Below are 16769 nucleotides of genomic sequence, written 5' to 3' on the forward strand. Positions count from 1 at the left end.
TGGTATCTCAGTATCTGAGGAGTCACGAATGGTGCTGAACGTTGTGTAATCATCAGCGAACATCCCCACTTCTGACCTTGGAAGGAAGGTCATTGATGAAGATGGTTGGGCCAAGGACTCTACCCTGAGGAACTCCTGCAGTTATGTCCTGAACTGAGCTGACTGACCTCTAACAACTGCAACCATCTTCCTTTGTGCTAGGCATGACTCCAATCAGTGGAGAATTTTCCCCTTGATTCCCATTGACTCCAGTTTTGCTAGGGCTCCTTGATGCCACACTTGACCAAATGAGGCATTGATGTCAAGGGCAGTCACTCTCACCTCACCTCAGGAGTTCAGCTCTTTTGTCCATGTTTGAACCAAGGCTGTAATGACCTCAGGAGCTGAGTGACCCTGGCGGAACCCAAACTGGCATCAGTGAGCAGGTTATTGCTAAGCAATAACTCCAGGTATGTGAAGGAGATCTAAATCTCTTGACTCTGGTAGATGTGAAACTGCACTGTCACACTTCTGGAACACTGCCAGATCAAAAACATTAACAGGCTTTAGGAACTAGTGTTGAGCCACCAATTTGTCATCTTGCTTGAGAATAGTTCATGAAAAAGCACAACAGGAGCTTGAATGTAATTCCTTATCCAGCAAGAATAAATAAAACCATTTAACCACTTGACAATGCAGTATCCTTTCAGCATCAAATGCACAATGTATCTAGGATTAAATGAAGTGGGGAATGATGTAGCAAATCAGTTGTACTCTCCTACAGAGTGTAGGGTTATGACTTGACTGCCCCACCGCATGTTCCAATTTTATTTGTGTTGTGAAGGGAGTCTAAGGACTGGAAGTATTTCCAGTCGAGGAGAGGGCAGGTCTTCCACACCAACTTGTTTCTTGTCTGCAAATGGTGCAAGGGACAGGTTACAAATTTATGGCTCACCCCATCCTACAATTTGATGGCCCTCTGTTCATCTGCATATATGTTACACAAGAAGTGGTTCAGGAGTGCGCTGGACTCCTGTTGCCTCAAGGCCTCTCCTTTTTATATTTCAGATCAGATTCCGTGGAACAGACAAATAGGTGTGCATACAGACATTTGAACAGTTGTTTGAGGCTTTTGTGTCTTTCTATTCTCACTGCAAAACCTCCCTGATGCTTGGCCAGGGTCTGTGTAGATCATTAATCAAGCAAATGTGTTACTGCCTGTACATCTGTGACCAGAATAGACATGGGACTTGTGCTTCACTGACAGGATTTACATCTGTTAACATGCTCCTGACTCCAGAGGGGCTGGTGAAGTGAGCCCTGACTCCTCAGGAGATTTGTAGTCCAAATTTGTGCCACTTACCCTCAGGAATGTAATTCAGTAAATAGTGGGGTTATTTTCAAACTTGGTTTTACCCTGGTCCATGTGTCTTCCCTTCACATTGGTTTCTCAGAAAATTAGAACTGTGAAGGTCCAATTTTACACCAATTACAATGACTTGTTCAAAAGATTGGAACTGTATCCTGCAAAAAATCTATTCTGATGCCAAGACTTTGTAATTATTTCCATTTGTCTGAATTCAGGTTAATGACAGACGTCTCCTTGATGGGTTGTTTGAAGTGTGCGGAGTGCCAGCTGACAAATTCCGGACAATCTGTTCCGCAGTGGATAAAATGGACAAGGTAATGGATTCATAGACCAGACTTGTTACCTTTTTGTAGAGAATAGGTATAAACCTAGCCCGTTATTTTCCACAGCCTGTTCCAAGTCCTTGTCGAAAACCACTGGTTTATGAACTTTTATTTTCAGGAGTTTCAAGTTGATAAAATCAATATAACTTCAAAACAGAAAATATTGGGCATATTCAGCAGGTCAGGCAGCATCTACGGTGAGAAAAACATAGAATAAGTCAGTGACCTTTTGTCAGCTGTGTTTTTGTACAAGCTCATTTGGAGTGGCTGCAATTGTCCTCAACGTCCCCTGGGGTTAGGCAAGTGAAAACTAGCCAGGGTTCCATTTCCTGCTGCTGATAACCCAATGAGCTGCTGGAAGATGTCTGAGAGTTGCGTGTATGGGTGTGGACTTTAGGTGAGGAGAGTATCTGGCTCAGTTGCCCTGCTCCCAGTTCAATGGTCTGCCAGCACACACCATTGAAAACGCTTGGATGAATTGGTGCTTGTTCCATGGATCCACACCTCAGCAAGGAACCATTGTAATTTAAAAGAGGGAAGAAGAAAACCCTAAACAAAAACAGAATTACCTGGAAAAACTCAGCAGGTCTGGCAGCATCGGCGGAGAAGAAAAGAGTTGACGTTTCGAGTCCTCATGACCCTTCAGCAGAAGAAAACCCTAATACTTCTCACAACAAGACAATTGTCAGCTTAACAGTGTATAATGCAATATACGTGCACTATGCTTGTTATAATTAGTTGAAACATAACACACCAATAGCACCTCTTTATTCTGACAACAGATCAATTTGTAGAGCAAGTATTGTGGCAATTAGCAATTGGCTGAACATTTCTTTGGCAACGACTTAGAGATTTTTTCTCGACCTGAGACGTTGGGGCCGATTTAAACCCTGTGCAAGTAGGTGGGTTTGAATGAGTTAAAATCTCACCCGTTAACACGGTTTCTCTCTCCACGGGTGCTACCTGGCCTGAGTGTTTCCAACATTTTCTGTTTTTATTTCAGATTTCCAGTATCTACAGTTTGCAAAAGTCTTTTCTGTCTGCTTAGGGCACAGGCTGACCTTTTTGAAACTGGTAATACTTAGTATAGCTACCCACAGTATTCCTTCCCTCTCAGCTCTGCACGGGTGTGACCAAGCAGCTGCTCCTGTTGTCCACTTTGAGATATTGCAATTGTGTGGCCATGTAAAAATAAGTAAAAGTACTGTGCATTTGAAATGAGTGAAGAAATTTAGAGTGAATATTGGCTGATTTTTGTAAAAAATCTTGGTGATATTTTTCTCCAAGCCCGCAAAGGGAGAGAGAGTGCTTGTTCAGTTGCAGTTTCTTGAGGTGTTATTTCAAAATACTGCTTAGTGATGATGATAATTAGAAACAGCCTCCTAAACTGTGACTGTTCATTTATACATATGCTTCAGTAGCAAGAATGAAGATAATGGAACAGCTGGCCATCCCAGTTAGAATTTTTCCCAAGTTTCGGGGAAATGTTTTTAAATTGAATTGAACGAGATCGACATTTTCCCTCTAGGGTTTATTTGTTATTTACTTCAAACATTTTAGCATCACCTGATCTGGGTGAAAGGCACCCCAAGCACTTTAAGTACCCTAGGTCATTATTCTCTTGATCTTAATGGTCAGATAAGCGTACTGCAAGATGCAGACGGCTCCTTATCTTTCCTTATTTCTGTTTACCTGTTAACTCACAACAGCATTTCTATGCAGATTAACCTGCCCAAATTGAACTGACCTTCTGAACTGCTTGTATTGTAGGAAAAGTTTGTGTGCATTTGAAGTGGAGTACCTTTCAAGCAGCATGCTAATATTGCATCTCACATACTCTGTGCTTGTCAATTAAATCCATTCTTCGAAAACATGATTACTTAATTCAGATTTAAACTTTGGTACTGATCATGGTAGTTTTTGTATTTTCTTTCAATTCTTTATATCCCCTTTCCAAAGGTGGTGACTCACGCTGGGGTATCACCCCTAGGGTACCAACACCTCACCCAAGTGGCCGTTGTTTTGGCAACAAGCTCTAGGCCATTCGCTGTTGGAAATGATCCTGTCTCCACCTAATGTCCTTTGTATGAATAGCATAGGCTTGATGGATTAAATGGCTTCTTCGTGTGTCATAAATAACTGAGTCCTCAATGGTTATTGGATAGGATTCGGATGTAGGGTAGGCCGGTTAATTTTGTTCCCGTCTTCCATTGTGACCCCAAGAAACATTGCCAACTGTCATGGCCCCAGCACGATCCTAGCTAAAGTCAGCACAGAGTACAGATCAGATCCTCCTGACCTACACAACCAGCTCAGTACAATACCACAGGGTGCTTTTAACTGAGTCACTATTCGAGTTTGTTTGTGAATTGTGTTCATTCCTGGCATGATTTCTATAAACTTGACCATTGCCCTACTAACCAGATGAGATAATTTTTATTTTTTTCTTGAAATTAATGGTGATGCTACACTCCCTGTCTACCTTAGCTGAGTTAAGTGTTGAGCCAGTGTTTTCTGATCGCTCCCATTGATTTTTTTTTAATGCTTATCCATCTTTTTAATTAGCACCAGACAATAATTCAGTACACAAAATAATGGTTTTGTTACGTATATATATTTTATATTATTTTTATATTATATTACATTATCACATTGCTCCATTTCTTTAACAGTCCTGCAGATACACTCCTGTGCTGGTCACTATCAGGTTTATGTGGATTCATTCATTTCATGACTCATGTACTTGTAGATGCCATGGGAAGACGTGAAGAATGAGATGGTTGCAGAAAAGGGGCTTGCACCCGAGACCGCTGACAAGATTGGAGAATATGTTCAGCTTAACGGTATGCTTTCTTTAAAAAAAGTGCTTCTGATTTGTGTCATCAAAGCTGTCTCAACTTTAATTGACTCATGCTAAGTGTCTTTTAGATGCTGTTGCACAATGCTTCTTTTTAAAAATCTTTTTGTAAAGAAGATATAAAGATATAAAAAAGACAAGGAATGTGGAACAAACTTACATTTAAAGGATTGTTCATGTTCTCAGGATATCAGAATGCTTCAGCCAATTAATTCCTTTTTTAAGAGTTGGCACTATTGTTTAGGCACGTGCAGTGGCCATTTTACACACTGCAAGGTGTCACAAATGATAAGAGGAGATAACTGACCAGACTGTTTGTTTGGTGGTGTTGCATGGAATGAGGATGGAATGTTGGCCCTAATGTTGGAAGAGCTCAGGGAGGAGAGGCTATGTGTATGCCCTAAGCATAAACTCGGTTGAATGAAGAAAAAGTGTCTGTCTGTGTGCTGCTGGCTTGCATGCTTGCTGTCATGTACTCCAGTTTGCTGCCAGGGTAAGAAGTATGACTGCGATTTGGTGGGGGACATTTTCAATGCAGGCAGGAGATGTGCCCCATTCAAAGTGGTACAGAAAACTTAGATCACAGTGTGAATGCAGCCTAACTGTGCAAAGATTTAAAATACAACTGTGTGCCACTTTTTCAACCGGTTAAGTAATTTTGATTAAATGATGTAAACCATCGATTAGAAGTGGTTATTTTTCATGTATCCATGTTGCTACTTACTCCTTCATGAAGTATAGAGAATAATTCAGTATCTTTTGCAGGTAGGACAGAGTTGATTGACAAGCTGATACAGGATGCCAAACTGTCCCAGAACAAGGTGGCTATGGAAGGCCTGAATGACATGAAGCAGCTCTTTGTGTATCTGACACTCTTTGGTGTTGAAGAGAGGGTAAGCAGCTCAGCTACATGATTTACAGAGTTTTCTAATATAATCACATGCTCTGGGCAACACTTCTGGTCCCAGTTTTACTGCGATTGTGGTAATGTCATTTGTGGAATGTAACCAGTTAGGGCATTCCTAATATAGAATTTTTTAATCAAGTCTGTTGATAGTTGGGTGAAATGTAATCATTTTCTCTACCCCAAAGGATATATATAATTTGTGTGAACTCGAGAGTGCACCTCATGTGCACCTCAACTGTGATTAAATGTATTCCTGGAGGCTTTATCACATGACTTGCCCCTACGCTTCAGCTATTATTGGTCAACGGATCCATCCTTGTGATGCATTACATTCCTACACCAATAGGAAAGCATAAAGACTCATTACCCATTTGGATGATGTATGACTGTCAGCCAAACAGCCTTTTTTCCCATTTTCAATATCTTCATATCTTGTAAAGAGAAATATTGAAAGAAAACGTCAAAAAAGAAATCCTTTTTTTAATGCTCCAATGATTTTTCTCCAGAGCTGCACACAGCAGTGTCCTGGAGATTGATCTTCAATTCCTGGAGACTCCAGGACAAAACTGGAGAGTTGGCAGCCCTACTACTCATGGTGCAAACTGTACATTGTTCCCTGGAAGGAGTGGGCGCGATGGCACTAATATATTTTTATTCTCATGAATTCACAGTTCAGCTCTCAAATTCTTGTTTACAGCAAGTGAAATAAAAAGCATTAAAGGAAGGTTCAGTTTGTGTGTTTATAGAATTTACATCAAAGCCAATTGTCACCTTTCATTTTCCGTAGCCATTTTAAAGTGAGGGTAGAAATGGAGTGATGGTTGCTCGGTAATCTTTGTTAACATATAAGTCTTGATAATAGCGCACACTTCCTGTAAACATCCCACTTACTTCCTGTAGCACCTTCTTCCTCACACTTTTTTGATACTCCTATTGCTCCTAAAGCAGTAATTCACAGTGAACAATGTGTTACGATCCCAGCTGATGTTAGCACTGGACAAGTCAGATCCCAGAGTGAAACCTGGCTTGATAGATCCTAACTTTTTTTTTGAAACTGTGGTGGAAGGTTACTGAACAAGTTCACAGGAGTCTGTTGATGAACTTTTACCACAGAATAAAACATTTATTAAACAAGAAAAATGAACTATATTACCATATAATCATACAAAAAGGTTGGAAAGATCTCAATACAAATAGAAGAAAATGATTCAAATATTCACTATTCTTTCACCCCAGCTATATCTTTACAGACACATACGCATTCAGAAAGATAAAACAATTTGCAGTATCTTCCCTATACTCTGATATTCAAGGTGAATATACGGTATATGAGTTGACAGGCGAACCGTGGTCAGACACACCACAGTCCAAAGTAAATGACCCATGTGACCTAGACAGATTCCTTGGATTCCTCAACAACCCACCCAGAAGTTCGTCACACTGTGAGCCAACCAGCCTCACTGAAACTCTGTCTTTCTCATGAGGATTTTCAATCCCCACGTTTGAAGAACTTGTCCTTTGTCAGAGACTGTCGTCTGGGACCTCTTTCTGTCCCACTCTTTCATTTGGGACCTTCTTCCTGTCCCCCTCCCTGTGTTCTGCTCCCTGGGACACCTACCTCCTAATGGTGCTCTGGTTCCTGGTCACCTGACCAGCTTTTTGTGCTGTTTTGCTTCTTTTCATCTGCGTGTGTGCACAGGGCTGGTTCCCAGCCTAAAGAACATAAAAAGATACCAACTGTACATGTACGGCCAGTTCCCGGCCGGCGCGTGTGCAGAAGACCGAGGCGCATCAGAGGGTACGTATTTGCGTTTCATAACAAATGCCATTAGTGATCTTTGAAAACACACACAAGTAATTCTTTAGCACCCTTCTAGAAAAAGTATTAGGATCTGGTAGGGAAAGGTTCAAACATTTCTCGGAGCTCTCGTTTAAAAGAAATATTTCAGTGGCTATTGTTTGCATTCACTTTTCACATTGACTTATTTTGTGTTGAGAATAATTGGTTTTATTTTTCAGGTTCTCTTTGACCTGAGTTTAGCTCGAGGGTTAGACTACTACACTGGTGTCATCTATGAGGCTGTGCTGGCCCAGAGTCAGGCTGACACCCAGGCACAGCAGAGTGAACACTCTGAACCAGTTAGTGTTGGCAGCGTGGCTGCTGGAGGGCGGTATGATGGCCTCGTTGGAATGTTCGATCCAAAAGGTCGGAAAGTGCCGTGCGTGGGAGTCAGCATTGGGATTGAAAGGATATTCTCCATTATGGAACAGAGAATAGAGGTACCACAACTGATTCCTTGTGTTACTTAGAGCAAAAGAGAAAAGATATTTAAGAAAAGAAGCATTGAATGTTGCTTTGGCTCTTTGCACCTGTTGTAACACTTCTTTTCAATCAAGGCTATTGGTTGCAACATGTGTTTTCCCTCGAGTTCCTTTAGTCCATTGTGCCCATTGTCAAAAGAAATTTCATACATTAGATTGAATTGCAGCTTCAAATGAAGTGTGGGTCGTGTATGAGCCAATGTTTTGGAGCATTAACAAGTTGGAAGATAAATATTTCAGCGGATTGATTCTAGGTTTGACAGTCTGATGTCTGATCCATTTGATGCCTAGCTCATGGTATTTCTCATGGTAGAGCAGACATTAGTTCACCAGTGTTTGTCATTTTTCCTTCTGTTTTAGTTAGCTTTGCAAACATGTTTCCCCTTTTCATCCCCATCCATGATGCAGTGGTTATGTCAGTGTACTAGTAATCGAGAGTCCTGCAATAATCTAGAAAACATCAGATGAAATCCCATCACGGCAGTTTCAGAATTTGAATGCAGGTTTTTTTTTTAAATCTGGGCTATTGGATTGTTATTAGTAAATAACTAGAACATTGACTGTTTAGGAAGGAAACCTGTCATTCCTATCCAGTCCGGTCTATGTGACTGCAGTCCCACATCAATGTGGTTAACTCAAAAGTGGCTTAGAAAGTCACTTGGTTATCTCAAATCTGGGAAACAGGATGGATGATAAGCCAGCAATGCTCTCATCCTGAGGAAGCTTTCAACTGCTTTACCTTAAAGATTTTTTTTCTAAAAATACATTTTATTTATAAAATGTTATAAAAGTTCATTACATGACCTTTCAAAGTTGACATTATAAAAGGCACAAACCAAATCAGTTTCTCCCATTACTCTGTGTTACTCACTACATTTACAACCACAGTTAATATTTACATGATTCATTACATGTCAAACATACAGCCCGAGGGGGTTTACCCAGTTTCCAGCCCTTCAGTGTACTATGGTTGAAAAGTCATAGACAGTGGCCTGTGCTCATTGCACTTTTACTCCCCCAAGCTTTAGTGTGTCCCTCAGCACATAGTCCTGGAGCTTGGATTTTCAGTGGGCAGCTATCCATTTTTATGAATTTGGCTGCATTCAGTGAGCTCCAGTGGAACATTGAGTGGTATTGGGGCAGTTTTTCAACTTGGGCGTTGCTCAAGGTAGCCTCATGCTATGGCAGTGCACATCGGGAGCTGGGTAAATGTTATGCAAGTGTGGGCAATGCGTGCCTGAATTTCACTTGTGCGCTGACGAGTGTGCATGCCACCAACAGCACTAAGGGAGAACATTACATTCTTAATGTGTAAATGAAAAGAACGTGCAGAACATGGATATGGGGAAAGAACACAGGCGAGGGGACTAATTGCAAAGCTCATTCAAAAAGCTGGTGCAGACACAAAGGGCTGAATCGCCTCCTGTAACAGATTCTGTAAACCCCGCTGTTGTATCTATGTGGGTCTTTCTGGCTTGCCTCAGCAATTAAGTTCCCTATCAGTCCTTCTTTCTGAAACAGCAGTGCTTGTTCTCCTGCTGTACTATGGCCTGTATGTTCAGGGTATATCCCGAGAATCTTTTTTTTGCTGATTTTTTTTCGGTTTTGCCAGGCCTCAGATCAGAAAATTCGTACGACAGAGACACAGGTTCTTGTTGCCACGGCGCAGAAGAAGCTTCTGGAAGAGAGGATGAAATTGGTGGCAGAGCTCTGGAAATCTGGAATTAAGGTTTGTGTCATGCTGTAATGTCTACAGTATTACATAGCAAGTAAGGGAGTGAGGAACTTCAGTTAAGTGGAGAGATTGGAGAATCTGAGATTGTTCTCTTCAGAGCAGAGAAGGTTAAGGGAAGACCGAATAGAGGTGTTCAAAATTATTAGGGGTTTTGATATAGCAAACCAGGGAAATTGTTCCCTTTGGCACATGGGTCAGTAACCACGGTGGTCATTGATTTAAAATAATTGGCAAAAGAACTGAAGGGGAAATGATGGAGAAATATTTTGCAAGAGGGTTGTTGTGATCTGGAAGGCATTATCTGAAAGGGTGGTAGAATCAGATTCCATAGGAACTTTCAGAAGGAAATTGGATGTGTATTTGAAGAGAACCAATTTGCAGGGTTATGGAGAAAAAGCTGGAGCCTGGAACTAGGTTGGATAACTTTTTCAAAGAGCCAGCACAGGCACGATGGGCCGAATGGCTGTGAGATTCTTTAGTTTTAGATTTAGTTTGAGTGAGGGTGGACATAAAGATTTTTGTTGAAGAAGCACTGTGCATTTACTTAAAATGATTTGATAATCATTCCCTTGAAAATACAGTGCTGACCTGTATTTGAAGGGTGAAAAATCGCAATCTGGATTCCCTCTCTGAACCCCCAGAAACTGTGGTTGTGATGGTGTTGTGAACATACAAATTAATATTAGTTGAAAATAGGATTACGTCTAGCTGTGAGGAGCGTTCCATTCCCTCCCCACCCCTCACCTCCACCATTTTGAATAGCTCACTAACATTCTCTGTGTAGAACATGAATGCCGCTTGCAGAAGGTTCTGAGTGCCTGTGGAACTATTTGTCAGTGAGGATCGGAATCTTTGGCGTGGGGAGAGGTAGTGAGGAGGTAAATAAACATTTAATAGGGCACCAGTTTTTCTCATGCAGCAGGTCAACGCAAGCTTATTACATATGTGATTATTGGTGAATCTATGGAATTCATTGCCACAGAAGGCTGTGGAGGCCAGGTCATTGAGTGTATTTAAGACCGAGATAGATAGGTTCTTGATTGGTAAGGGGATCAAAGGTTACGGGGAGAAGGCGGGAGAATGGGGTTGAGAAACTTATCAGCCATGATTGAATGGCGGAGCAGACTCGATGGGCCGAATGGCCTAATTTCTGCTCCTATGTCTTATGGACTTATTGCATTCTGCTAGGAAATGGGATTCTGTTGTAAGTGGTGAGAAATTGGAATCGGTCAACAAAATGCCAGCCATGGTGGTGAAAGTAATTTAAGCCGTGATCAGATATCATTTGAATCTCAACGTTTCATGCCTCTACTAAGCCGGTACTGAAATGACTCCATCAAACCTGTTGACAATGCCAACTTGCAGCAGCCTCTTAAAAGTGTTGTTAACCCATTCCATGTTATTTACGGTGGTGGAATTTTTCTTGTGCAATTCTACAGGCGGAAATCACCTACAAGAAGAACCCAAAGCTCCTGAACCAGCTCCAATACTGTGAGGAGACAGGAATTCCCCTGGTGGCTATAATTGGAGAGCAGGAACTAAAAGAAGGAGTTGTCAAACTTCGAGTTGTTTCTACGAGAGAGGAGGTTAGTTATTTATTAATTACAAGTTGTGTTTATGTGGGGAAAAAAGAAAATTCGTAGCTGCTTCCCTAAGGCTCAGTGTTTAAAACCCTTTGAGAGAGTTGAACCTTTATAAACAAACACTCCCAGATAATGGACCCTTGTGAAAAAACACAAATAATTTGCAAGATAAAATATACAAGAGGCACTCAGCAACCACAGACATTCACAAATTACAAATTGCACACAGCCGTCAATGCACAATGCACTTCATTGGATCCTTTTGCAACTTAAAACACAGGACACGCAGATCAGTGTGAAGCACAGCGGGTTTTATAGACCATAACATAAGGAGCTTGACACTATCGAGGACAAAGTAGCCCGCTTGATTTTTTTTCATTCATTCAGGGGATTTGGGCTTTGCTGGCTAGGCCAACATTTATTGCCTATCCTTAGTTGCCCTTGAGAAGGTGGTGGTGAGCTGCCTTCTTGAACTGCTGCAGTCCGTGTAGTGTAGATACACCCACAATGCTGTTAAGAAGGAAGTTCCAGGATTGGCACCCCTTCCATAAACATTCAATCCCTCCACCACTGATGAACAGTGGCGGCAGTATGTACCATCTCCAAGTTGCATTACAGAAACTCACCAAGGCCCCTTAAGCAGCACCTTCCAAACCCACGACCACTACCATCTAGAAGAACAAGGGCAGCAGATAGATGGGAACCCACCACCTGGAAGAGACCTTCCAAGCCACCCACCGTCCTGACTTGGAAATATATCGCTGTTCCTTCACTGTCGTGGGGTCAAAATTCTGGAACGCCCTTCCTAACAGCACTCTGGGTGTACCTACACCACGTGGACTGCAGCGGTTTAGGAAGGCAGCTCATCACCATCTTCTAAAGGGAAATTGGGATGGGCAATTGATACTGGCCTAGCCAGCGACGCCAACATTCAGTAAATGAATAAAAAAATATAGGAGCAGGAGTCGGCTTTTTGTTTCCTTATTCTTCTCATGAGACATGTCAGCCACATTGCTGTGGGTCTGGAGTCACCTGTAGGACAGCCCTAAAGGACATTAATGAACCAGACGGGTTTTTACGACAATTGAAGATAGTTTAATGATCACTATTACTGAGACTAGCTTTCACTTCCAGATTTATCGATTGAATTCAAATTCCACCAGCTGCCATGGTGAGATTTGAACACGTTTCCAGAACATTAGCCTGTTTAACCCTGTCTGATTACTAGCCTAGCGACATTACCACTACACCACTGTCTCTCCTACTGCCAGGCTATGTAGCCTCTTGAGCCTGCTTCGTGATTCAGTAAGATCGTGGAATGGGAAGCTCTTTACACAGTGGCAGAGAAACTGTTCTATCTTTGCATGGCTCCATCCCAGGGATAGAGTGGTTTCCCTATCATTGTGGATGCTGCGTAATTAAACTCATCATTCGACTGAAAATGTTTATAGTGAATACAATATGGTAAGTACCATGACCATTTCGAAAATAAGGTCACCTGGTGCCCAAGGTTTTCACTCATTTCTGGCTGCGAGTGGACGTCTGCACCAGGCAGTTTCCAGAAGATTGCCACACGGCTGCACACGTGCATATCTTAAAGGGACTGCTCCTTTTGTACAGCATGTTTGTTCCCTGCATGGTAAAGTTCTAAATAGCTGCGCAGCTTAGAGGGAACTTGCTGCTGTCAGGCTCCCAGTTATCCGTAATTTACAGGTTTTACCGTGCATTAAAGGTTTGGTGAATAAATTTATGATGTTTCAAAAATCCTTTGTAAATTTATCCTATGTGCTTTGAAAAAAACTGTGAATTTTTTTTTGTGTTATCTTTTGCAGGTTGATGTTGCAAGAGCAAATCTCATAGAAGAAATTGAGAAGAGAACGTGTCGGTCCTAATGCCTTCAGGAAGATGTGTATAACGTCTGCGTTTCTTTAAGGCATGTCTTAGAATCACTTCTACACATTGGACACTACTGCGGGATACCATGCTCCATCATTAACCTTGACTACTGCTTGTTAATGAGCACTGTGAACGAGAAACTCCCTGATCTGCTCACAGTATGCGGCTGAAAGGACACTTCATACCCTAATTGGACTTTAAAATTGGGATGAATGAATGTATGTACCGTCTTGATTATGTTTGAGGAGAACACCTGTCTTTTACAAAGGCAGGGGGCTAGAATTTGCTGGCCCAGCCAAATCAATAAAAAGGCATACTGGCAAAATTGCTGTCTGTTTATTGACTCAAAGTTTTTGAGCACCCTCTTAACCAGTTAAGAACATGTAGAAACTCACACTGCAAATAAACCCTGGCTGTTCTGAAAGTCTTTCTAATCACTTTTTGATCACTGTTCCATCAGAACAAACGGGAATAAAACGTGATTTCCTATTACCATTCCTACACTTGCTTATCTAGTTATAACCATTTTGGTCCAACTGTACCTCGTTCCCCATATTAGTCATGTATACGCACACAATGTCTGCCAGTGGTATAAAGCCGTGATTTTCAAACATTTTTTGGGATCAGATCCTCTTTTCAAATGAATTGGAGGTCACAGCGGCAGCCAGTGGTGTGCTCCGTTCTCCTGTTTCTCTAGTCCTACTGCCCCAATCTACTTTATAATTCTTACTAAATTCTCATAATATGAAAGTGTTGCATCTAAAGAGTGCTTTAATGTTGCTTTTAAGAAGTATTTACTTCCAGATGTCAGTGAGATGGCTGTGTCTGCTTCTCATGGAGTCTGGCTATCCCGAGGAGAGCAGGAACACCGGGGAAGCACAGCAAGGCAAGTGCAGGAGAGATGGAGCTGGGGGGACGGGGGGAGGGCGCAGTAGGATTAGAGCAACAAGAACACAACATACCTCCGGCTGCCAATTACCCGCTTTTTACCACATCGCCCAGCTGTGTGGACTACCCTGCAATGCTGATCCCATAGAAAAGTCTCTGTGGATCTGCAGTGGTCCACGGACCTCAGTTTGAGAACCACAGGCATAAGGTTATTTTATGAATAGCAAATTTGTATATTCGGGTATTCCCCTGTGATGATTATATAACATGAATGAAAAATGAACATAGAATGCAAAGGATTGGAATCTTGTGAATAATTCCTAAAGAGCTGTGGCCTTACATACACAAAAGCAAAGCACTGCGGATGCTGGAAATCTGAAATGAAAACAAAATGCTGCAAACACTCAGCAAGTCTGACAGCATCTGTGGAGGGTGGAACCAGTTTCAGGTCTGTGACCTTCAGAACTGTGTAAAGTTAGAAATGTAACAGGTTTTTAGCAACTGAAAGGCAAGAGATTCAGAAGAAGAACAAAAGGGAAGGTCTATGATGGGGTGGTGGGTATGAGAGTTTATGGGGCAAGTTTTGTGCTGCAAGGCCAGAAAAGACACTCATGGGACAAATAAAGAAACCAAAACCCAGGGTCCCATTTGCATTATTAATGACTCCCGAACTCGAGAGGTACCAAAACCAACACTTAACTGATGAGCTGATTTGGCAAACTAGAGCATTAATCATCCTCTTGTCTCATACTATGTATCACAAAAGATGTCTCTGGAGATGAGAATAGCATGTTAGCTGCTTAACGAACACAAGGAAATAAGAGAAGCTAGGCAAAAAAAAGATATACCAAATGGAGGCGGAGGTTATGATCTAAAATTGTTGAACTCAATGTTGAGTCCAGAAGGCCACCGAGTGCCCAGTCAAAAGCAGTTCCCCAAGCTTCTATTGAGCTTCACCACCTTTGTAGTTTGGTATTGAAACATTTTGAAGATTTAAGGTTTATGGTGATGTTTGTCCTCAATTACCTTCAAAATGAACCAGACTTCACTAAAATCAGTTTGGAATTTCTCAGGTATGGAAAGGCTCTTCAGGCTGTCAATTTCATAGGAACTGAAGTTGTTATCATGTGGCAAGGTGGTGAATGTTGGAAGATGGAGGATACCCAAAACGCCAGTTCAAAGATGTTTACAGCATGGCATGAAGGCTCTAAACATCGATTCTTGCACCTGGGAGACCTGGCTGATGATAGAGGAAACTGACATCACCTGTGGGCCACCATGATGATCAGTAACTTCTGCTTCTGCTTTGTTGTGTTGGCATCACAGACTAATATCCGTATTCTGCCAACATTTATATGGGTAGTACTAGCTAAACCAGGCAGGACCTGCTGAAATGGTAGACCTGATAATGAAAACTTTTAAATAGAAATAATCTCTAACAATGGGTCTTGAAGATTTCAAGTGATGGAGTTGTGATTATTTCCTTTGACACCTTGTTCCATTATGGGTTTGTCCTTGGGAAGAAAGATTGTTGATACACTTCTTGGAAACAAATTATCTTTGGTAGTTCGTGTGGTTGGCTACCTCACGTTTTTTCCTTGCCAGAGATCACCAGGAACTTGTTTCTGTCAATCCCTACCAGTCCATTCGATATTTTATAGAGCACGGGCAGCCTTTTATTTTACCTCCTTTGCTGTAGTGATTCCCATTCCAAATCTCTGATGTGACACTAGTGTATTTCCCATACTGACTCGTGCAGAATTGTGCAGCATGCCTTTGGATCACTTCGATCTTATTTATATCTCTTGCCATATTAGGATCCCACATACAACTTGCACACTCCAGAATTGGGTGAACACATATTGGTAAGCTATAACTCTGATATTTTTGTTGCAATACCAAAGATTCCTCTCAAATCCAAGAACTCTATTTGCTTTGGAGGTTATCTGTTGAATGTAGAATTCCCGTTGAAGATTGTTTTTAAGATGAACCCCCAGGTATGGTTGTGTGCCTACCTGTTGGAGAATTTGTTCCCAGAACTTAAAGCTATTTGTTGATGGATCGTTTTTGTTGGTAATGAACATGACATAGTATTTTTTGGAATTGATCGCCATCTCCCATTGGTCCTGCTTTTCCCTGCTGCGTGAACCACACAGTCATCTACAAATTGTCGCTCCATGGTTTTTAACCTGTTGGGAAGATCGTCTATGTCTGTCAAGAAGAGTAAAGGTCCCAACACGGTTCCCTGAGGCACTCTGGAGAGGACACCTCTAGGAGAGGCTGATTCCCTATCACACAACACTCTTTGTCTTCTGTTGATTAGGAAGTTGATTAGCCAGATTCAATTTGATAGTGTCCTTCTGATTCCATAGGAGTGAAGTCTGGACAAGAGCTTTTCATGAGGAACTGTGTCAAAGGTTTTTGAGAAATCTAGTATTGCCTTGTGAGTAGTTTCATCTCTTTCGAGACTTGAAATTAGGTCATCGACAGTCTGGATAAGTTGTGTTTTGGTAGATCTTTCTGACTGAAAACCGTGCTGACTATCTACCAGGATATAGCAAACTTCAACGTGCTTTATGACATGAGAATTAACAAAATGTTCAAGCAATTTGCAAATGATGCTGGTGAGAGATGCTGGTCTGTTGTCTTCTGGCTGACTTTTATCCCTTTTTTTGAATATGCCACAGATGTTAGCATGTCTCCACTAGTCTGGTAAGTAGTCAGTGTTGATTGATTCTTGAAAGAGATTGGTCAATATTGGAGCCAGTTCGTTAGCTGCTCCCATCAAAATCCAGGGAGGGATTTCATCTGGACCCAGAGCTTCATTTAGATTATTTCTTGCAATAATTTCAAAACCCCCTCTTGTAATGCAGTTTAGTGTGTCTGGTAAGTGGTCACTGTCTAAACTGG

General features: G+C 41.6%; 1 protein-coding gene across 2 annotated transcripts in view; it reads left to right on the forward strand.

Moving 5' to 3' along the window:
* The window catches only part of hars (histidyl-tRNA synthetase), a 33465-nt gene extending 20169 nt beyond the window's left edge, over nt 1-13296 (forward strand). For both annotated transcript variants that reach the window (XM_078551196.1, XM_078551195.1), the window contains 7 exons: nt 1564-1662; nt 4421-4514; nt 5294-5421; nt 7455-7715; nt 9370-9486; nt 10932-11078; nt 12908-13296. In XM_078551196.1, the coding sequence (XP_078407322.1) occupies nt 1564-1662; nt 4421-4514; nt 5294-5421; nt 7455-7715; nt 9370-9486; nt 10932-11078; nt 12908-12967 (906 nt within the window). In that variant the 3' untranslated portion in view covers nt 12968-13296. The remainder of the gene's footprint in view (nt 1-1563; nt 1663-4420; nt 4515-5293; nt 5422-7454; nt 7716-9369; nt 9487-10931; nt 11079-12907) is intronic.
* The last annotated feature ends 3473 nt before the right edge of the window (nt 13297-16769 follow it).

This window comes from Cetorhinus maximus, chromosome 10 (assembly GCF_964194155.1).
Source record: "Cetorhinus maximus chromosome 10, sCetMax3.hap1.1, whole genome shotgun sequence".
In the NCBI taxonomy this organism is placed as follows: Eukaryota; Metazoa; Chordata; class Chondrichthyes; order Lamniformes; family Cetorhinidae; genus Cetorhinus; species Cetorhinus maximus.